Consider the following 21,337-nt stretch of genomic DNA (forward strand, 5'->3'; position numbering starts at 1 on the left):
ATGTCCTTCAAAACAAATCTGGATGAATTCTCATTGTCTCGCCAGAATTCTTTCTGCAAACAAATCAGGGTGAATGCTTATTAGAGAAGTCCTCTGGAAGTGACCTCAGTATCATCCAACAGGATGTGGTGTTGAGAAGCCACCTTTTGTCTGTTCTGTGGTTCATTGCTTTAGATAAAGAAGTGGCAGTAACCAATCAAGAAGAAGTTTGCAGACTATAATCACTTTAATGCAGGTATGCCAATATTTTTAGTTTACTTTTTAAAGTTAAGAGATTAAGGTAGAAATCATGAATCATCCATTAAATTGATTCCAGAGCATGATGTTTGTATCTAAGCATTCCTGACACTGGGCAGGACTCTAATCCAACCCCCAAACTATCTCCCCACCTTTGACCCAGCTAGCTCCACTGATTGGCTGGTCAGCTCCTCAACTACCATAGAAATATTTTGCTCTGGAGGTGATGTGGCAATGGGTACTGCTGGTTCTCCCTTCCCTTCTGGCATGCCTGGGATCGCTGGGATGAGTTCCTCATCTGAGTCACTGTCCAGTCTGCCTCTGCTCCCCTCTTCTGACCATGCATGCCATTCCTGCGCTCTCCTAGTTGGTGCTACAGGACCCATGACACATAGCAGCTGAAAATGGAGATAATACCATTTTATGGCTACCCTATGTAACTTTTAATACATGGAGAGAGGGGGAGAGATAAGGATTAAATGGGTTCCGAAGCATGGATATATCCAAGATTTCCTGGCACTGGGTAAATACTCTGTTGGCTTTTTGGATCTAGGGTGAAGATTACAATCTGTCCCAACTGTTTGTGTAAGTAGAGATTTATAAGTTACATAGCAGTCTTTTAAGCTTCATGAAACTTTTGGACAGATGAGGTAAGAAAACTGTGACCATAATAGCATTGCTTTGTTTTCTTTTTTCCTTTATGCCTGATTCTCTGTGTAGTAACAGCCTGACAGGTGGAAATTTAACAGATGGCGCCTTCCCCATCTCTTGACCTTTATATGAGCAAAAGCTCCATCTGAAACATTTTCTTTTTCTAGGATGAAGATAAAGGCTGCTTCCAGACAGTTGCTATATATGATGAGAGGGATTCAAGTGCACACCAGAAATTCATTTTTTTTTTTTTTGCATTAAATTGTGAATTAAAGTGCCATGTCACACTGGACTTGTGTATATGGGTGTGTAAGTGCAAGGAGAAGGTATAGAAGCGGATGTGGTCATACTGCTCCACAGATCTTCTGCCTCAGCATCTATGGGAGGTAGTAAAGGGATTAGGACTTCTGCAAAATTAAGGCAATACCCGGCTATCAGCTATGTGGAACATGAGGAAGGGCTGTAGCTCAGTGGGAGAGTCCCAGCTTCAATCCTGGCATCTCCAGATAGGTCTGGAAAAGGTTCCTGCCCAAAACCTTGGATAATTGCAGCCAGTCTGTTTAGATGATACTGAGCCAGATGGACCAGACGCCTGTGCTATTTGGCTGCCCCAGGACAGTGCAGAGTTTTAAGCTACTATCATGGGTGTAGCGGGAGGTGGGCAGCTGCCCCCATCAAGTAAAATAGAAATACTTAACTAACTGACCATTCACATCGGTTCTGCCCCCCAACAAAAGTCCTGCCCCTCCAAAAAAAAAAATCAAAAAAAATCTTGGCTACGCCCATGGCAGCTGCCCCCTCCCCCAAATCAAGTAAGTAAATAAAAATACGTAACTAACTGACCAATCGCCTTGCAGATAACTCGGTTCTCCCCCCCCCCCAACATTAATCCTGGCTACGCCCATGGCTACTATGGTACTCATGCATGCCAAGACGTGTCCAGTAATAATTTATTCAACCGTTTAGGCATTGTGAAATGTAAAGAGAAAACAAAGACCGGCAGATGACACTCATATGTGAAGGAATCACCTGTATCAGTGTTGAGTTATTGGTTCGCAAGAGGCCCCAAGAACTTCCAATACAGTGGTACCTTGGGTTACAGACGCTTAAGGTTACAGACACTTCAGGTTACAGACTCTGCTAACCCAGAAATAGTACCTCAGGTTAACAACCTTGCTTCAGGATGAAAACAGAAATCGTGCAGCGGCAGCGAGGGGCCCCATTAGCTAAAGTGGTGCCTCAGGTTAAGAACAGTTTCAGGTTAAGAACGGACCTCACCTCCAGAACTGTACAGTGGTACCTCAGGTTAAGAACTTAATTTGTTCCGGAGGTCTGTTCTTAACCTGAAACTGTTCTTAACCTAAAGCATCACTTTAGCTAATGGGGCCTCCTGCTGCTGCCGCGCCGCTGGAGCACGATTTCTGTTCTCATCCTGAAGCAAAGTTCTTAACCCGAGGTACTATTTCTGGGTTAGCGGAGTATGTAACCTGAAGTGTATGTAACCTGAAGCATATGTAACCCGAGGTACCACTGTATTGAGAAATGCCCGCTCCTTTTATCCTCGCCTATCACCTCCATGCCACTATCCTGTTTCGACGGAGACGGAGCGCATCCCGCCCTTCTCTGCCCTGCCCGCTTCTCCCTCCCGTGACCTCCTTCTCCCCTCTCGCAGTCCTGCCCCTCGCCGGCTCCGCCTTCTCCTCTTGCCCCGGGGCTTCTTTTCTCAGCAAAACGTCCCGCTTCCCGGAGCAGAGCGACGCCGTCCGCGCTGGGCGACGATGGGCTTTTGGGCGGTGGCTCCGGAGGGCGCGCGGCTCTTCTCCTGGGCGCTTGCCCTGCTCGCCGCGCTCGCCACGCTGCTGGCTGTCTTGCTCGCCCGCTTGGTGCTCGACCAGTACTGGAAATACAGGGAGCTGAAGCACATCCCGGGGATCCGTCCCTGGTACCCGCTGCTGGGCAATGCGCTGCTCCTTGACCGCGATCGGAAAGGTAAAGGCGCCCTCTTCCTCCCTCTCCTCCGGGCAGCTGATGCGTGCAAGCAGCGCAAAAAGGCAGCGCTGTGAACCAGCAAACCCGCACCGCGCTACACTTTATCTCCCACTCTGAGGTTCTGCCTTTTCTTTTGCTCTTTATTTCAATAAGGATTTCCGACCGACACGTACTCCAGTCATTTCCTTTTGTGCAATGTCTGTTTACCGCAGTTGTGTGAGTGTATTACGTGAATATCAGTGGCGTAGCGTGGGGGGTGCAGGGGGGGGCCAGCCGCACCGGGCGCAACATCTGGGGGTTAGGGTTAGGGGGCGCAAATCCACGGGTTAGGGGGCGCAAATCCACGGGTTAGGGGGTGCAAATTACTTGCCTTGCCCCGGGTGCTGACAACCCACGCTACGCCACTGCGTGAATTAAAAAAGGCAAGCAAGCAGGTTGATATTTATTTCTAAAAAGCACAACTGTCAATTAATTTGTTATCGAATAAAATACTGCATCTTCAGTTGTTCCAGATGAAACTACACAGAAAAGCGGGGGGGGGGGGAGGTCACTCCAAGGAAAAAAAAATCTCAAAAAATAAGGAGGAACTAAAAGAGAAGGATGAAACTCTCATGTGATTGAAGAATGAGGCAGCATCAGGAGGTGTTGGTGGGTGGCATAAAATGCGTTTGGAAGTTTTTCTGAATGCTCTGTTTAGGATCCTTGGTGGTTCCCCAAAGAGCTAAAATGTTAGATTTAAAGAAATCCTGAAGCCTAAAGCAAACATGCTAATGAGGAAATACTCAGAACTCCATTATATGTAGGCAAATCATACTGGAGCCAATTATCTTCTATAGGATGAAGTCCATATTTTGTAGCATGCTTAATCAGCTCTGGTGATACTGGAAGTAATTATCCTCCACATCCCAACCAAATCTAATAGGCTGCCTGAAACCTGTTTAAGGCATGTTGGAAACATCTCAAAAGGTTGCCCCTTCTCCATTACAGTACTGAACACAAGCCCTATGTAGATAATGAACTGTGAGTGGGGTGGGGGTACTGCATTTTCATGCCACTATGTTGCCAACCTTTTTGGACCCATGGGCACATTTGCCGACTGGAGAGATTATTATGGGCATCACCTCCGTGCCAACCCCTATTTTATCGGCTACAGCAGAATCCTTTCAAATTTCATGGGGGGGGGGGGGAGAGATGGGAGCCTTGTGGTACCAGGAAGGGCTTTGTGGGTACATGGCCACTCACAGGCACCACATTGACAACCTCTGCCCTCCCTGTTCATTTGTATTCACAGCTGCACATTTGTGCCGAGCTACAGGCAAGCTACAAGATAGTGTGGCATGACCCATAGGAGTTGAACTGCAAAACTTTTAGATATCTCTTGAACAATCAGTTTACGGCATTTACACGCCATAAGTTTATGGCATTTGCATGCCCTTCATGAAACTGTATATCCCCAGGGCAGTCACAATATGAAACTATGACAAAACACAATGCCATAATTAAAACTCCACAAAAAGGACAGTAAACATAATTGCAGCAAGAAACTACAGCAGTTTCCTGTCCTACTTAGATTTTCTACACATGATTATTTTTTATTTTATTTTTTAAAAACCAAACAAACAGGAATGAATTAGTTAAGAAGAGCATTTGAACAGGACCTTCAGGTATTTCCAACACAGGGTGTCATTGTCAGGAGGCTTTTTATCAACAATGCTAAGTCAAGGGTTAAGTCAAGGGAAACACGTTTGTGCTGCTCTGCCTGCTCCCAAGACTGCAACACCTTGCCTTGTACCAAGAGCGAGGTTGGCTTTGCAATGTAACTGGAAGCCCTTGGGGCCTCCATGAGCTCTCCCCTCAAATGTTCTCCCAATATGTTACGAGGTTGGAGGACAGAGCCAAGCAACCCAGTGCAATGTTAGAATGGGGCCCACTACCCATTAATCATGTGGAATCATCCCTTTGTATGGAACCACTCATAAATGGGGGTCATTTATACGGTCAAAATGAATTCTAAGCAAATGTAAACTATAGTCTTAGACTTTCACATAATTGTTCTCTTTGAACATCAGGAGGTGGGAGGCTGGAATCTGCCCCTCATCTCTTGCAATCTTAATTTGGGTAGAGGGGTCTCCTGCTATGTAACTATTAATCTTAGCTTAGAGTGGGTGCTGTTCTCATGAGAACAAGTAGCATGGATGTGGGATCATTCACTTTCTCATTTTCAAACTGCATGCATGTTTTTTCCAGGTGCCTTTTCTCAGGTGATACGTTCCACTGAAATGTTGCGGAATATCCCACTGTTACTCCTTTGGGTAGGGCCATTGCCCTTTCTAATATTATATCATCCAGATACTGTAGAGGTGAGTCTCCCATTGTTACTCTTCATAGCAGGGCAGGGGAAGTCTCTCCCGCCCCCCTCCACCCAGGGTTGCATTCGTGGGGATTAAACTGTCAATGGGTGCATGTCAGCAGTGGGTGGGGCCAGTGGTGGAGGAAGCCACTCAGGCGCTGGTGGACGAAGGTGGGGGTGGGGGGAGTGGGCCACACCAGGTGCCATTAGGGGAAGGGGTGCCATCGCAGCCGCTCCCCAGGTCGCGCACCACACCCTCCCTGGATACACACCGCATGCCGTGCAACCCCGGGAAGCATGCTGTACCTCTGCGGGCGGTGTGCCACACCCCTGTGCTGTGTGCCATGCCCCCATGGGTGGTGCGCCATGCCCCCGGGACATGCACCACGCCCCTGCAGGCAGTGCACCATGCCCCTGGCGCATGTGCCAGCCACGCCCCCACCCGTTCTCCGCTCTGGGGGCTGCAGCATGTAGCTCCGCCACTGTGCTTGGACTCCTGGGGGGGCGTGCCCAGGGGCAGGGCAAGCCACCCATAGGGGCGAGGAGCACCATGGGGGATCTGGAGTCTGCCTGTCTTATCCCACTCAGCTGCCCTACAGCTGGGGGGGGGGGGGCGAGGGGGAGGCATCGGGTGGACTGTTTGGGCAGTGTGAAGCCTGCACGCGCCAAGCCACCATGTCTCTCCCAGGAGAGACGTGTGGCTCGGGTGCACTGCAGGGCCCACGGTGAGTGCCGCCTGGCATTTTGTTACCCCCCTCAGTGGTGACACCCGGGGCAGACTACACCCACCGCACCCCCTTCATCTGCTGGAATGGGTGGTGAATAGGGCCAGAGTGTCTGCTAAAACTGTAGAAACACCCACCCACACATTTCCTCACACACATCATCCATCACCTTGGCTACCTTACCTTAGTGGACTGCAAGTTGTGTAGCGGTTTTCTAGGTTGACCCTTGGCATTATTATGTCATGAAAGACTTTTGTGAGAAAAATCCTAAATCTGTCATATGCATTCCTTGGATTATTGCACGGAGAGAGAGAAAATAGGGAAAGAATGTTGACATTCATCTGGTGACCTGGTATAATCTGAGCAGACATCAAAATGGTGATAGATGGAGCTGTACACATTGCTCAGTGTATCCAAGTAAAGTTCATTTTCAGCTTGGTACTATCAACGCAATCCTGTGAAAATTCCCTCAGAAATAGGTTCCATTGAGTCTCATGGGGCTTTATTGCTAGTGTGTGTTTTGCAAATCTATGCACACATATCTGGGATAAAGCTCCATTAGTCTCTAACAAACTTAACTTGCATTCAGATTAGAGAATATAGTTTCTGATTTCAGGATTTGTCATACCTCAGGGCATAATCAACATCGGAATATAAAGATAAAGCAAACCTGCCTTGCAAACCACTTTAGTCAAGCCCACTAAATCACTAAGTCACTTTGAACTCAAATAGAATCTATTTCAGATAGTTGACTTACTTTGAAGGTCGAATTGAATAGATAGCAGAGAAGGGCAAAGTCGATAATTTATGCCCTTGATCTCTTCTGTTGGCAGGTTGTATTGAGTAGCTCTAAGCATATTACAAAATCCGATCCCTACAAGTTTTTGCATCCTTGGCTGGGCACAGGACTTCTAACAAGGTAAGTCAAAAACAACCCAGAACATGGGTGAGGCAGTGTACCCTTTTGTCATGCCTTGTGTAAGTGGAGTGTGGTACTGGTTGAGCTATTAGTCCTGTTCTGAAGGCCTGCCCCACACATTTAATGAATGTATGTAGATGGAAGCTAGACTGAGGTCATAGGCCATACCCCCAACATCCCACTGATTGTGTGAAAAGGGTCTCTCCTTGTACACAGAGGTATTTATTGCAGATGGGAGGCCCCTTTCAGATGCTCTGCTGATTGTGTGGACTTTGGAGATGGGGCTTCAGGTGCAGTCCTGCTCCATTTCCCTCCTTTTCAGTACCTGTGCTAACTAATTTTTAATCAAGAAAAGAAGTATTGAGGAGCCAATTGGTGCTGACTTCAAGACCTGCTTTTGGCAGAGGTCAACTGCCCTGCGGAGTTCCTCACTGGGAACACAGTAGTGTAGCTTATTATAGTGGGCTTGAAGGCAGCACCAAGCAGCTGATTGATACTGACTTTTAGGCTCCTGGTGGTTCATTTATAGCCATGTCTCTAGCTGTCCAACATAGATGGCATCATGTGAGGGGAAAGTGAGCCTGGTTTTTGAGAAATGGCCTCATGGGCAAAATTGGAACCTCACCCCTGTGTTAAGGAGCATAAAACTGGTTGAGGGAATCTGCACATGCTTCCTGAAGGGGTAGATGGTTTGAGGTCATTCTATCTGTCTAAAATACCAATTGCTGAGAAATAGGCAATGTTGCAAGTTGGAAACAGATGTTTTGACGGGAAGGAATTTCTGAAACAGTAAGGTTCAGGACTGTATTAAGTATGGAAATGTAAGTCTTCCATGGCACTGAGGTAGTGAACTGGAAGTTCTGCCTGGTATCTGGAACAGGAAAGAGATAAGAGTGTGGGAGGAAAAAGCCTTAAGAGGGGACCCTTCATAACTGATAAATCCAGAATTGGCATTTTAGAGCCATGACTTGGGGGTTTGAAAAAGTGTTTAAGTGCATGAACATCATCATATATCATACTAGTGATCTCATTTTGCGGAGCACTGGTCCTTATGTGGTCAAAATGACACCTTTATGTAGCCCAAACGAGGGTGGTCTCAGCAGGTTCAGGGGAACCCCAGGGTTTGCAACAGCAAATCTTTTTGTGGTGGATGAAACAGAGAAAAAACCAAGGGAAAACAGCTCATTGAGGACTGAGCATGCTCAGTGACTGTGGAATGTTGGCTGAATGTTAGAGAAAGAAATGACCAGTTGGAGGCAAGGCAGAATGAAGTGACTGGAAACCTGAACAAGAGCACTGCAATATTGTATGGCTGGTTCTGCTTGAAGACATTACATGCATTTTGTTTTGAAATTTGTTTGTGTAGAGAAAAATAATATTTAAGTCTTTGTTTTGCAGCACTGGAAGCAAATGGCGGTCCCGAAGGAAAATGTTAACGCCTACTTTCCATTTCACCATCTTAGATGATTTTCTTGAAGTGATGAATGAACAAGCCAATATCCTTGTTCAGAAACTCGAAAAGCATGTGGACAAGGAGCCATTTGATTGTTTTTTATACATCACATTGTGTGCCCTTGATGTAATCTGTGGTAAATGCAGTTGCTGCTGTCAAAGTGTTGCAGTGAATGAGGTTTAAAGATCCTTGCTCATTTGTTGGGCGAATGGACATTTTTGTGAGATCTGACCAGAAGAGTTGTTCACCTTGCAATAATATTACTTACATTTCGCTTCCTAAATTGGGCACATTTACATAATACGAATAGCTTGTTATCCATTTAAATGCTAATTGAATAATCCAGTGGAGAACGGGGATTTAAAATATACACTGATGGAGTTGGAAAATAAAATAATAGGTTGTGATCAGTTAGAATAATTGTTGATTTGCCATCAGTCTGAATACAGGTCATGATTGGGACACAAACACACAACACTATGGGAGGAAATGAGAAGTTCTGGATACAGTTACTGTAGTAGTGGTGCTATGTTAGTACAAGACACACTTGACTATGAATTGACCAGTGGTAGAGTGCAGCAGATATTGGGTTCAAATCCTGGCTGGGAAACACCCTAGCTCTGAAACTTGGAAAACCATTGTAAGTCAGCATGACTTGATATATGGTTGCTCCCCGTGTTCATTTTATGTCTCACTCTTTGCTTTGTAGGAGCATGATTCTTTAATTGATTTCTTTCTCTCCTGTTCCTAGAAACAGCTATGGGCAAGAACATAGGAGCGCAACAGAATAAGGATTCCGAGTATGTCCAAGCTGTCTACAGGTAGGTGTCAATGTGATGATCTATTCCAGCAGCAGGAAATAGAGATGGTAGTTGGACTCTAGCCACATTTGGGTTTTTTTTAAAAAAAAATATTTATTACTTTTACAAGAATTTAAACACTACAAAAAACAAAGAAAAAACAGTACATTACAATACAAAAACACTACATAACACTAAAACATTAAACTAACAAGACGAAACAAAAACAATTTAAAAACACATCAAAAAAAGAAAAAAATCAATATCTTATCTTTCTTTCACATATTTCCACGACCTCCTCACACCTCCCTTTTTGTATTCCACTTCTATTAATTATTTCAGCAATTCCTTTCCATCTTCCCCTGTTTTCTATCCTAAATTATCTTAACACATTTTAACCTTATTTTTCCTTTAATACTCTATTAATCTATTTATACTTAATTCCTTATAACATTTCTACTAAAGCCATATCACTTCATTCCAACATTCTTCTAAAGGTAAAGGTAAAGGTACCCCTGCCCGTACGGGCCAGTCTCTAGGGTTGTGCGCTCATCTCACTCTATAGGCCGGGAGCCAGTGCTGTCCGCAGACACTTCCGGGTCACGTGGCCAGCGTGACATCGCTGCTCTGGCAAGCCAGCGCAGCACACGGAACACCGTTTACCTTCCCGCTAGTAAGCGGTCCCTATTTATCTACTTGCACCCAAAGGTTGGCAGGCGCTGGGACCGAACGACAGGAGCGCACCCCGCCGCAGGGATTCGAACCGCCGACCTTTCGATCGGCAAGTCCTAGGTGCTGAGGCTTTAACCCACAGCACCACCTGCGTCCCTAACATTCTTCTAGCATTCATTAATTTTACAATGTTTCTGTAAATAGTCTTTAAACTTTTTCCAATCTTCTTCCACTGACTCTTCTCCCTGGTCTCGGATTCTGCCAGTCATTTCCGCCAGTTCCATATAGCCCATCAACTTCATCTGCCATTCTTCCCTGGTGGGTAAATATTGTGTCTTCCAATACTTCGCGATGAGTATTCTTGCTGCTGTTGTTGCATACATAAAAAAAGTTCTATCCTTCTTTAGCACCAATTGGCCGACCATGCCCAGGAGAAAGGCCTCTGGTTTCTTCAGGAAGGTATATTTAAATACCTTTTTCATTTCGTTATAAATCATCTCCCAGAATGTCTTAATCCTTGGGCATGTCCACCAAAGGTGAAAGAATGTACCTTCAGTCTCATTACATTTCCAACATTTATTATCGGGCAAATGGTAAATTTTTTCAAGCTTAACTGCTGTCATGTTAAGAGAAATAATTTTCATTAAATTTTCTCTTAGGGCATTACATGCTGTGAATTTCATACCTGTGGTCCATAACTGTTCCCAGTCAGCCATCATTATGTTATGTCCAACATCTTGTGCCCATTTAATCATAGCTGATTTCACCGTTTCATCCTGAGTGTTCCATTTCAACAGCAAGTTATACATTCTTGACAAATTCTTGATTTTTGGATCTAACAATTCTGTTTCCAATTTTGATTTTTCCACCTGGAAACCAACTTTTTTGTCCAATTTGTATGCCTCCATTATTTGGTAATAATGGAGCCAATCTCACACTTTGTTTTTCAATTTTTCAAAGCTCTGCAATTTTATTCTGTCTCCATCTTGTTCCAAAATTTCCCAATATTTCGGCCATTTGGCCTCCATATTGAGTTTTTTCTGTGCCTTCGCTTCCATTGGTGACAACCATCTTGGGGTTTTCTTTTCTAACAAATCCTTATATCTTATCCAAACATTGAACAATGCTTTTCTAACAATATGATTTTTAAACGCTTTATGTACTTTTATGCATGCCAACCAAATACATTATTGAAACCTTCTAAATCCAACACTTCAGTGTTTTCAAGAAGCAGCCATTCTCTTAGCCAGCAAAAAGCAGCTGATTCATAATAAAGTTTAAGGTCTGGCAGGGCAAATCCACCTCTTTCTTTAGCATCAGTTAGTATCTTAAATTTTATTCGAGGCTTCTTGCCCTGCCAAACAAATCTGGAAATATCCTTCTGCCACTTCTTGAAACAATCCGTCTTATCCAAAATTTGTGATGTTTGAAACAAAAATAACATCCTTGGCAGCACATTCATTTTTATCACAGCAATTCGGCCTAACAATGATAACTTCAAATTTGTCCATACTTCTAAATCCTTTTTCACTTCAATCCAACATTTTTCATAATTATCCTTAAATAAATTCACATTTTTAGCAGTCATGTTAACCCCTAAGTATTTCACTTTTTTGACCAATGTTAGTCCTGTCTCCTCCTGAAACTTCTCTCTCTCATTCAGTTAAATTTTTCTCTACAAAATTTTCTCTAGCCACATTTCGAGGGCTGCAGGTCTCCCCCCCCCCCCCCGCTTCAATGGAGCCTTCGTCCGCAAATACTAGGAGAAAAAGTCTCTTTCCCTTCCATGATGCAGACAACCTTCAGCTTTAACTTGACTGTCTGCATGATAAGCCTTCAAAGGAAATGATTTTAGAATGTTCTATAATTTTTTTACTGTTGTTAGCCGCTCTGAGCTTGGCTTCGGCTGGGGAGGGCGGGATATAAATAAATTGTTGTTGTTGTTGTTGTTGTTGTTGTTGTTGTCTGCTTTGTATGAGCTTCCTCTCTGCACCTCTTTTCTGGAGGTGGGTTGCAGAAACTGGGCCTCTCTGTGGGTTGAATGCTGATGTAGAAGCCACATTAACCCTGCAGGCGATAGGGGCATGGCATATCTGTTTCACATGTAAACTATTTTTCTCTGCCTCTTTACATGACAGCCTAGTTGCAAGAAATCTGGGCTCTTTGCTGTACTTTGCAGCACTTTTCTAGAAAGCGTTGTTGCTTGTTACCCTAGGATGACCGATCTGATTCATAAAAGACAGAGGTCTCCTTGGTTCTGGTCTGACCTTTTGTACCTCATGTTCCGACAAGGAAGAGAACATCACAGGACCCTGAAGATACTTCATAACTTTACTGATAATGTAAGCTGTTGCATTTTCTCTTTATGCATGATGTTTCATAGACACCAATATCAAAGTGATTTCTGCTAATATTCACAATTGTGGCTCTCCCAACTCAAAAGTCCTGTTCAGGGCGTGTTCACAGGGTGTATGTGAGGCCTCTCATTTTATCTTCACCACATGCCTGTAAGGTAGGCTCTGCTAAGAAACCAATTTCTCCCTAGTGGGTTTTTTCCAATTCAGAATGCAGGTAAGATTTCAGCTTAAAATCACTGTCTCTGTGAGGAGTTGTCACTTAGAATTCTTTTGATACAAGGGATAAGATGACCTTCATTAGATTTACTCAGTCAGGCATCCATTTTCATGCAGTGCATTTACATCCAGACAGCTTTTACAGAGATATTTGAAATGCCTTGTATCCTGATTTTATTACCCAGAAGTAGGTTTGTGCCCATGGCAGTGTCCATAGGGCGCTTTAGACAAGTTGGGTGCAATTGGATATATTCCTTTTTTTCCTTGTCAGCACAATGCACTTCGCTAGGTCCAGGGTGCAACAGAGATAGCTTATCACTTTATATGACACTGCAGGAAGTACACACATTGGATTATGCAACCTGAGAAATGAATGACTTTTGTTTTGTTTTGACTGTCTAAGGTTATTGCAGAAAAAGCTCGTGAATTAAAAAACCAGGAGAAGCATGGAAGTGATGTTGTCAGCAATGGTGAGCAAAGCAAGCGCAAAGTCAGGAGAGCTTTCCTTGATATGCTTCTGAATGCCACTGATGATGATGGGAATAAGATGAACTACCTGGACATTCGAGAGGAAGTGGATACATTCATGTTTGAGGTACAGAATGCCCTGTATAAGAGTGCTGGTTGTCCTCCCCTATTTAAAGGATCACAACAAGCTAATGTATGTGAAGGTCTTTGAACGAAGACAAGACGTCAAGGGTCTTTTTATCAGATGACTTGGTAGTTTGGTGGTCATCCATCTGTCTCAGGAGACATTGGAGGTGTGTCCCTTTGGGGGTGAAGTCAAACTGTTGGAAGGTCGCAGCGCCTGTGGTGGCTGTAGAGACCGATATGGGAGAGACATGTTTTGTTGCAGCTGGGGCACATGAAGGCATCTGGTTGTGCTGCTCTATGCTTCTCCCAGCGGTCATTCCTCCTCTGGTCACTGCTGTGGTTGCACAACCTGTCTGTCTGTCTCCAGGCACTGCAGTCATCTGCAAGAGCAGATATTGCCAGCCTTCATGCCATGTTTGCAGATGTTTTTGTTGTGCAGAGTTGGTCTGCCAACGCAGAGGCAGATTTAGGGGAGCGTGGCTGGTTTGGTTGCAACTCTCACACAGTTGCCAGACAGATTGTTAATGGTAGTTCAGTGAATATACCGTATTTTTCGCCCTATAGGATGCACTTTTTCCCCTCCAAAAATGAAGGGGAAATGTGTGTGCGTCCTATGGGGCGAATACAGGCTTTCGCTGAAGCCTGGAAAGCGAGAGGGGTTGGTGCGCACCGACCCCTCTTGCTCTCCAGGCTTCATGAAGCTCTGCACAACCCTTGGGAGCCCGGCGTGAAGGGCGCGCAGAGCTGCCTGCACTCCGAAGCCTGGGGCGCGCTAAAGAGTGCTCCAGGGCTTCGCGCAGCTCTCCGCAAGCCTGGGGAGACCGGCGCAGCTCCCTAGGCTTGCGGATACCAGGCTGTTCTGGGGGTTGGGGTCGGGGGAAGCTCAGGCTTCCCCCACGCCAGCCCCGTGCCTGGGGGGGAAAATAATTTTTTTTCTTTATTCCCCCCCCAAAAAAAACCTAGGTGCGTCCTATGGGGCGGTGCGTCCTATGGGGCGAAAAATACGGTAATTAAACTGTGACTTTATCCACTGGTAAAAAATTAGCAGTATTGTTGTGTATTTGCCCTCTGGTGGTTATAAAGGCACTGAAGCATGCTTGCTTATTTACTAATTATTCAATTCCATTTATGAAGTCCTTCCTTTAAAATATCTTGGAACTGTTTAACAATACAAACAATTTAAAAACATCACATATAAAACAGTTACAAATCCATATGTAGACCGGGATCAATGATCCCCACTTAAAATGCTTGTTGAGAAAGGAAGGTCTTCACTGGGCACCCAAAAGACAAGAGGGATCTGCCAGTTGTCTTGCGGGAGGCAGCTCCAAAGGGATTTGTTGTTCTTTAAGACCTGGGAAGTTGGGGTGAATTACAATGGAGTAATCAGCAACAAAGGAAGCATGCTTTTATACAACAAATTGTTTTTGTATGAAATTTTCTATTGTTAATTTTTATGACATTTTCTGGAATTGTGTGAAAGTAGGAAAGGCAGGATATAAATAGAATGAAGTAGCACCTTAGAAGCGAAGCTTCAGTTCATATGTCTGTCTTATTGCTAGATAGGATTATTAGCTGTTCAAACAAGATCTTTTCAGATTATGGGAGTGACTCATTTGCACATGGGAAGTGACTAGGCCTGGCAGATTCCCTGGCACCTGGTATTCCCAATATACAGTACTTTAAATTTTGAAAGACTTACTATTGTGCATGGGACTGGTGTCTTTCAATTTTGGATTTGAACTAGCTTGTTTGGGCCCTAGATTGGACCATCATTATAATGGTTATGAATTCTATTTTTTGTGAGAACATGTTAGACCTCTTAAATTCTTTCTTCCAAGGGTCATGATACTACCACTGCTGCCATGAACTGGTGTATTTACTTGCTTGCACGTCATCCGGAAGCCCAAAGGAAGGTTCACCATGAATTAGATGAAATTTTTGGTGAGTCTTTCCTGTGGGTATAAGCCTGGGCAAGTTTAGAATGCAGGGCTACTTCTAGGTATGTGCTCATGCTGATTCCTCTATTGCAGAGATGGGGACTCTCTGGCCTGTGGGCCTAATTTGGCCCAGCACAGACCCCATTTAGGCCCATGAGGCTGTTTTTCCTCAAACCACACCCACCTGCTGCACATTTGATGTCCTATGTGACTTAGAGTCTGGAGTAGGTGAGGCTGTGGTTACAGAGGGAGCTTAAAGTGAGAATGAATGCTGGGATTGGTTGCCCTAAGAAGTTCCTAGAGAGCAATGCTGTCTACAGGGGGGAAATGTCTGCTTGCAGATGTAGTTTTTGAAACCATGCAGCATCTGCAAACAGGCATCAAAGGAGATTTCTGTAATTGCCAATTGGTTGGTTGGGAGTTACAGCAAGATCCTGTGAACTTTGAATGGTGGGCAGCCCCACCGACTTTCAAAATTGATCTGTATGGAGAAGATTAAGGGTCTGGTCCCCTGGTCAGTTCCTGTTCCCCACCACTGTTCTAAATCAGGTGGAGAACCTATGGTCCTGAAGACATTCCTGGACCCCCAACTTGCTTTAGCCTCAGCCAGAATGGCCAGTGCTTAGGAAAGATGGGATATATACTCCACTAACTTCTTCTGGAGGGCCACAGTCTCCCCACTCCAGCTCTCAGAGGACAGCTTTAAACAAGAAACCTCTCTGGTGGGGCCTACACTGACTTGGCTTACTCATCATTCTGCAGATAGAATCCATGATGCATATGATCCTGTCTATTCACCCAGTAATGGCCATCCATTGGTGTAGCTCTCTTAACCAGATCTCCTTGGGCAGCTCAGTTAGCCCAGCCTTGGTTAGCTCAGTTGTTTAGCATGACACTGGTAATGCCAAGATTGCAGGTTTGATCCCTGTATGGGACAGCTGCATATTCCTACAATGCAGGGGTTTGAACTAGATGATCCTCAGGGTCCCTTTGAATTCTATGATTCCTATATAAGATGTGCTGTGGTCTTCACAGCTTCAGTGTCTGTTAGCAAAAAGGAAGTCTTGATGAGTCAGTGTATTGTTTTATCATAACCCATGGCTTAGGAAAGTGTGCTGACTTAAAGCTATCCAGGCTAACTTCCTGAGAATAAGCACAGAAATGAATTATGGAAGTAACTGATCTAGACCTAAAATGGCCCCCTGGTCCATCACCATGTAAAATAGCTGTAAGAACTTCAGTGTTAGGATGCATGTTTTGCTGGTTATAAATAACACATGTTTGTCTCGCTGCCACTGGTTTTATAAGGGAACTCTGATCGTCATGTCACAATGGACGACATGAAGCAACTACGGTATCTGGATTGTGTTATTAAAGAAGCTCTTCGCCTTTTCCCTTCTGTTCCACTTTTTGCTCGCAAACTGAGTGAAGAATGTTATATTAGTAAGTAGTCCAAGTGGGTTTCTGGCTTGATGAGCTATGGCTATAAGCTCAGGGCTAATTTCATGAATATCTGCTCTTTTTTCGCAGGAGGATTCAGGGTACCAAAGGGGGTAGATGCCCTAATTCTGCCTTTTGCGCTGCACAGAGACCCTGATGTCTTCCCAGAGCCCGAGGAATTCAGACCCGAGCGGTTTTTCCCTGAGAACGCGGCTGGACGGCACCCATATGCATACGTGCCTTTCTCCGCTGGGCCTAGGAACTGTATTGGTACATATGAGAGTCAAAAATCTGTATCTGGAAAGGAAAAAAAGGGGCAATCAGTCAGTGGCAGGGAGTGTTTAAAGGGGATGATTATTTAGACATTGGCATTAGGCATTTAAAGCAGTGTCATGTCCATTTAAACAGTCTGGCTTCCTCCAAAGCATCCGAGGAGCTGTAGTTTAAGGGTGCTACGAGTTGTTTAGAGAATTCTGGGAATTGTAGCTCTGTGAGGGGAATCAACATCTCCCAATAACTCTCAGCATCCTTAACAAACTACAGTTCCCAGGATTCTTTGTGTGTGTGTGTGCCATGACTTGTTAACAGTATCATAGTGCTTTAAATGTATAGTGTGAATGCACCTCAGTTATTTCTACATCAATATTATCAGTCCTTCCCTTCCAGTTTTTCACTTACCCCTTCCAATGGCTGCAATTCCACTGCCTCACCCTCTCTGTGTTTGTTTGGTGGTTTTGTATAATTACATAAAAGTGTTTAAGGATTTAAAAATGAATCTGAGAACCTGACCTCAATGTCACATGACTCATGTTGAATAATAATAAATATGTATTATTGCTCTAGTTAATTGTACATTGTCATTGCTTTCCAATTCCTCTGCAGGTCAGCGCTTTGCACAGATGGAAGAAAAGACTATTTTAGCCACCATCCTACGGCGCTTCTCTGTTGAAAGTGCACAGCGACGTGATCAACTTGACCTTGTAGGAGAACTGATTCTTCGTCCTGATAAAGGCATCTGGATTCAGCTGAAAAAGAGAAAATAAGTTAAAATAAGAACCCTCAGGGAAATTCCTCACCACCTTGCATTAGAACTGTTTCAGACTGCCTAACCCTTCCTGGAATTCATTTTTGTAACCAAGATTGTGTTGTTGCTTATTACAGGCCAACAGCTGCATTTTAGAAGCAGATGATTATTCAAATGATGGGTTATTCCAATTGTCTTTGCAATTTGTAGGCTTCAGCCTAGGTTGCCACTAGCTGACTTTCCTTAATCCTAAAGAAGATGAGCAATACAGTGGTACCTCGGGTTATATACGCTTCAGGTTACATACTCTTAAGGTTAAAGACTCCGCTAAGCCAGAAATAGTACCTCGGGTTAAGAACTTTGCTTCAGGATGAGAACAGAAATCGTGCTCCGGCGGCATGGCGGCAGCAGGAGGCCCCATTAGCTAAAGTGGTGCTTCAGGTTAAGAACAGTTTCAGGTTAAGAACAGACCTCCGGAACGAATTAAGTACTTAACCTGAGGTACCACTGTATGCTTATTTTTTTTTAAAAAAACTCATTCATTTCAATATTTAAAGACCTTGAATATATGAGAAAAATTAGACCTATGTTTTGTAAGCATACAGACAGGATGGAGCATCTTCTCCTGCTTAGCCTCTGGTTTGCCCCTGCCCAATTACATTATAAGGTCCCTTACAGTCTAGATCAAGGGTTATATCCTATGGTGATTTTTGCTTGAGGATGGTATCTAAGTAAATTGTTCAAAAAGCACACAATACTTTACTTGAGCAATGTTTCCAAGTGAATGTTAATGGATTTTACACACATGCATCGTTATACATGGTGGTCTGTTGTCTCTCTCTCTCTCTCTCTCTCTCTCTCTCTCTCACACACACACACACACACACACACAGAGAGAGAGAGAGAGAGAGAGAGAGAGAGAGACTTTTATTTTAGTGCAAGTGACCTGACCAAGAATGTCAGAAACATGGAGTGTTCCAGAAAAGAGACTGAACCTTTAATGCTAAGGGAACTAAGGTAGAAATGGCCAGTAGGCTAAAGTGTTCATAAATGTATACACATATACATGCTGCATTATACAGCTATTACCCAGCTCTAGTTAACAGTTATTTACAAGTTTACATTGTGTGTCTGCTTCCATTTCTTACCCATTACTCGTTTTATTGCTGTTTGTTACCTGTGTAAATTCAACTGCTTTGCTGCCTACCTCCTGAACATTTCAAAAACAATCTGAAATCAGTTTAATAAAACTGAATATGACAAAATAAATAAATAAATAAATAAATAAATAAATAAATACTGATGAAAACAGTGGAAATTGCCAGCGTTAAATTATGGAAATCATCTAGTGAATATGATCAATTTTGTTGTTCTTGTTGCTTTCAGTCTGCAAACAATACAGAATTCATTACACCCCTCCCCCCATTTGCATTGTGTCCTTTGCACTGAAATGAAGGGGATGGAATAACATCATGACAGCGTAATTTATGTACATTACATAGTCACATAAATTATGCTTGTTACATAATTTTGCCACAGCAGATAGCACGGCGAATAAAAGGTTTTGGCAGAAGGCGAACTGCAGTAGAATGGAAACAGCCTTGCATTTGACAAAGATGGTTGAATGGAAAGCGATGCCTTCTTACAGTCCTACTTCCAAGACTTTTCCTCTAGAATGGGTTGAGGAACCCCGGACCACATGGATGCCATTGGACTCCCAACTCCCATCTGTCCTAGATACCATCACTGGTGGTGATGGATGATGGGAGCAGCATTTGGAGGCAGTCTCTCCATCTTTGTTGTAGAAGATGACTAGCTTTACAATACTATCCTGTGACAGGGGTTGGGTTGTTCAGACTCCTATGTCTGGAGGTAAAAGTGGTCCCTGAGAATAAAGAAGCTGGTCATCCTTGAAATAGATGAGCGACACATTTATGCATTTTTTTTAAAAAATACCAGTGGGCAAGAGTCACTCAGTTTCTTTCTCCTTGGCATCTCTGCTTATAGCCTCTATTTTTGTTTCTCAAAAGGCTCCCACCTCAGAGGTGCCAGAACCAAGTTTCAGCTGAAAAAAAGCCTTGGTGCATAAGCAGGCTGATGTGGAGGGAGGTGATTCTGCAAAGAACTGAGCCAAAATTTAATCAATCATAAATCTGCCCATGCAAAACATGGGGACTGCTGAAGGAGCATCTCCACCTCCATCCTTCTACCCTGACACTGAGGTCCAGCGTCCTTCTGGCGGTTCCCTCATATGTGACTGTAACATATGAGAATGCTGGAGGTGAAATAGTTAAACAGGTTACCCAATCAGAACCCAGGGGGGTGTAGTCAGAGGGACTATAAAACCAGCTCTGGGAGGGGCGAAGGGGGGAGTTCATTGGGAGTTGGGTGGTTGGTTGGAGTGGGAGTGAATTGGGATAGAGTCTGTGGATAGGTTGAGTTAGTGTAGTGAAATAAGCTGAGTCAGGAACAGTTAGAAACTAGGAAGACAAGTAAATATCTGGGAGGTGGTTTAATGAGTGAGAGCAGGTAGTGGAAGTTATAGGTCTGGATAGGCAACCCCACTGATACCGTTTCTGAAACCACACGCTTGTTAAACTGCAATAAATAAACAGAAGCTTATGTTCCAATTTAACCCTGACTGGACTCAGTATTGTACCAGGTAGGGCCTGGGTGGTGGTAGCTAGAAATAAAGTGGTGGCACAGGGATCAATAGACGGTGAAACGTCTGGGGACCCTGTGTGAACGCCACACGCTCATTGCGAGAAGCCAAGTTACAGGGAACCAGGCAGAGGGCCTTCTCGGTAGTGGCGCCCGCCCAGTGGAACGCCCTCCCATCAGATGTCAAGGAAATAAACAACTATCTGACTTTTAGAAGACATCTGAAGGCAGCCCTGTTTAGGGAAGTTGTTAATGTTTGATGAATTACTGTATTTTAATATTTTGTTGGAAGCTGCCCAGAGTGGCTGGGGAAGTGCAGCCAGATGGGTGGGGTATAAATAATAAATTATTATTATTAGAAAATGCAGACCTGTGGAGCTTAAACAGAATACAGATAAATACAGTCATACCTCATGTTACGTTCGCTTCATGTTACGTTCTTTCAGGTTACGTCCCACGGAGACCCGGAAGTACTGGAAAGGGTTACTTCCGGGTTTCGTCGCTCATGCATTCACAGAAGCACAAAATGACATCACGCACATGCGCAGAAGCAGCGAATCGCAACCCACGTGTGCGCAGACATGCCACTGCGGGTTGCGCTCTTTTCATGTTGCGAACGGGCCTCCGGAATGGATCCTATTCACAACCAGAAGTGTCACTGTATTGATCAGTCTGGAGAGAACAGGACATGTTCCTGTGTGAGCACATGCTCACATGTGTGTGCTTGTGGACTGGATCAGTGGTGGAGCTTCATGCTCTGGCACCAGGGGGTGGAGAGCAGGCGGGGCGGGGCTGGCGCACGTCCCGGGGGCATGGCGCGTCGCCCACAGGGGCATGACATGAGTCCTGGGGGCGTGATACACCGCCCGCAGGCGTGTGGCGCGCGTCCTGGGAGCAGAGGGGGGGACAACGCGGGCGGGGGGGCAGCCACGATGGCACCCCACCAGGATTGCGCTGCCGGGGGCGGTGTGCTCCCCCTGCACTCCGCTTCCTCCGCCAGTGGACTGAATCAGGACCTGCTGCTTTCTGACAGAAAAGTCAAAGTACCTAGAACCAAAGGTGAACCTACTTGTTTCGGCGCTTTAGGCAGAAAATCCCACAAGTGCTTCTCTTGCCAGAACCACCCCCAACAATAAATTAAATAACTGAAATTGTGCTGCCCTTTCATGAGAGCCAAAACTGGCGGGTCTGCCATTAGGAGGATATGTGAGGAATGTATATTGAATGTTCTTGTAGGTCAGCAAACTTTTTCAACAGGGGGGGCGGTCCACTGTCCCTCAGACCTTGTTGGGGGCCGGACTATATTTTG

General features: G+C 44.6%; 1 protein-coding gene across 1 annotated transcript; it reads left to right on the plus strand.

Annotated features, from left to right (window-relative positions):
- Positions 1-2,624: 2,624 nt before the first annotated feature.
- LOC114604283 (cytochrome P450 4V2-like) lies at positions 2,625-18,792 on the plus strand. The gene is made up of 11 exons (XM_028744268.2): positions 2,625-2,877; positions 5,125-5,237; positions 6,786-6,871; positions 8,270-8,460; positions 9,076-9,145; positions 12,012-12,138; positions 12,773-12,964; positions 14,805-14,907; positions 16,212-16,346; positions 16,434-16,613; positions 17,226-18,792. Exons 1-11 carry the CDS (start codon positions 2,667-2,669, stop codon positions 17,384-17,386), a joined length of 1,569 nt encoding a protein of 522 aa, XP_028600101.2. The 5' UTR covers positions 2,625-2,666; the 3' UTR covers positions 17,387-18,792.
- Positions 18,793-21,337: the final 2,545 nt, after the last annotated feature.

Source organism: Podarcis muralis, chromosome 9, assembly GCF_964188315.1.
Source record: "Podarcis muralis chromosome 9, rPodMur119.hap1.1, whole genome shotgun sequence".
In the NCBI taxonomy this organism is placed as follows: domain Eukaryota; kingdom Metazoa; phylum Chordata; class Lepidosauria; order Squamata; family Lacertidae; genus Podarcis; species Podarcis muralis.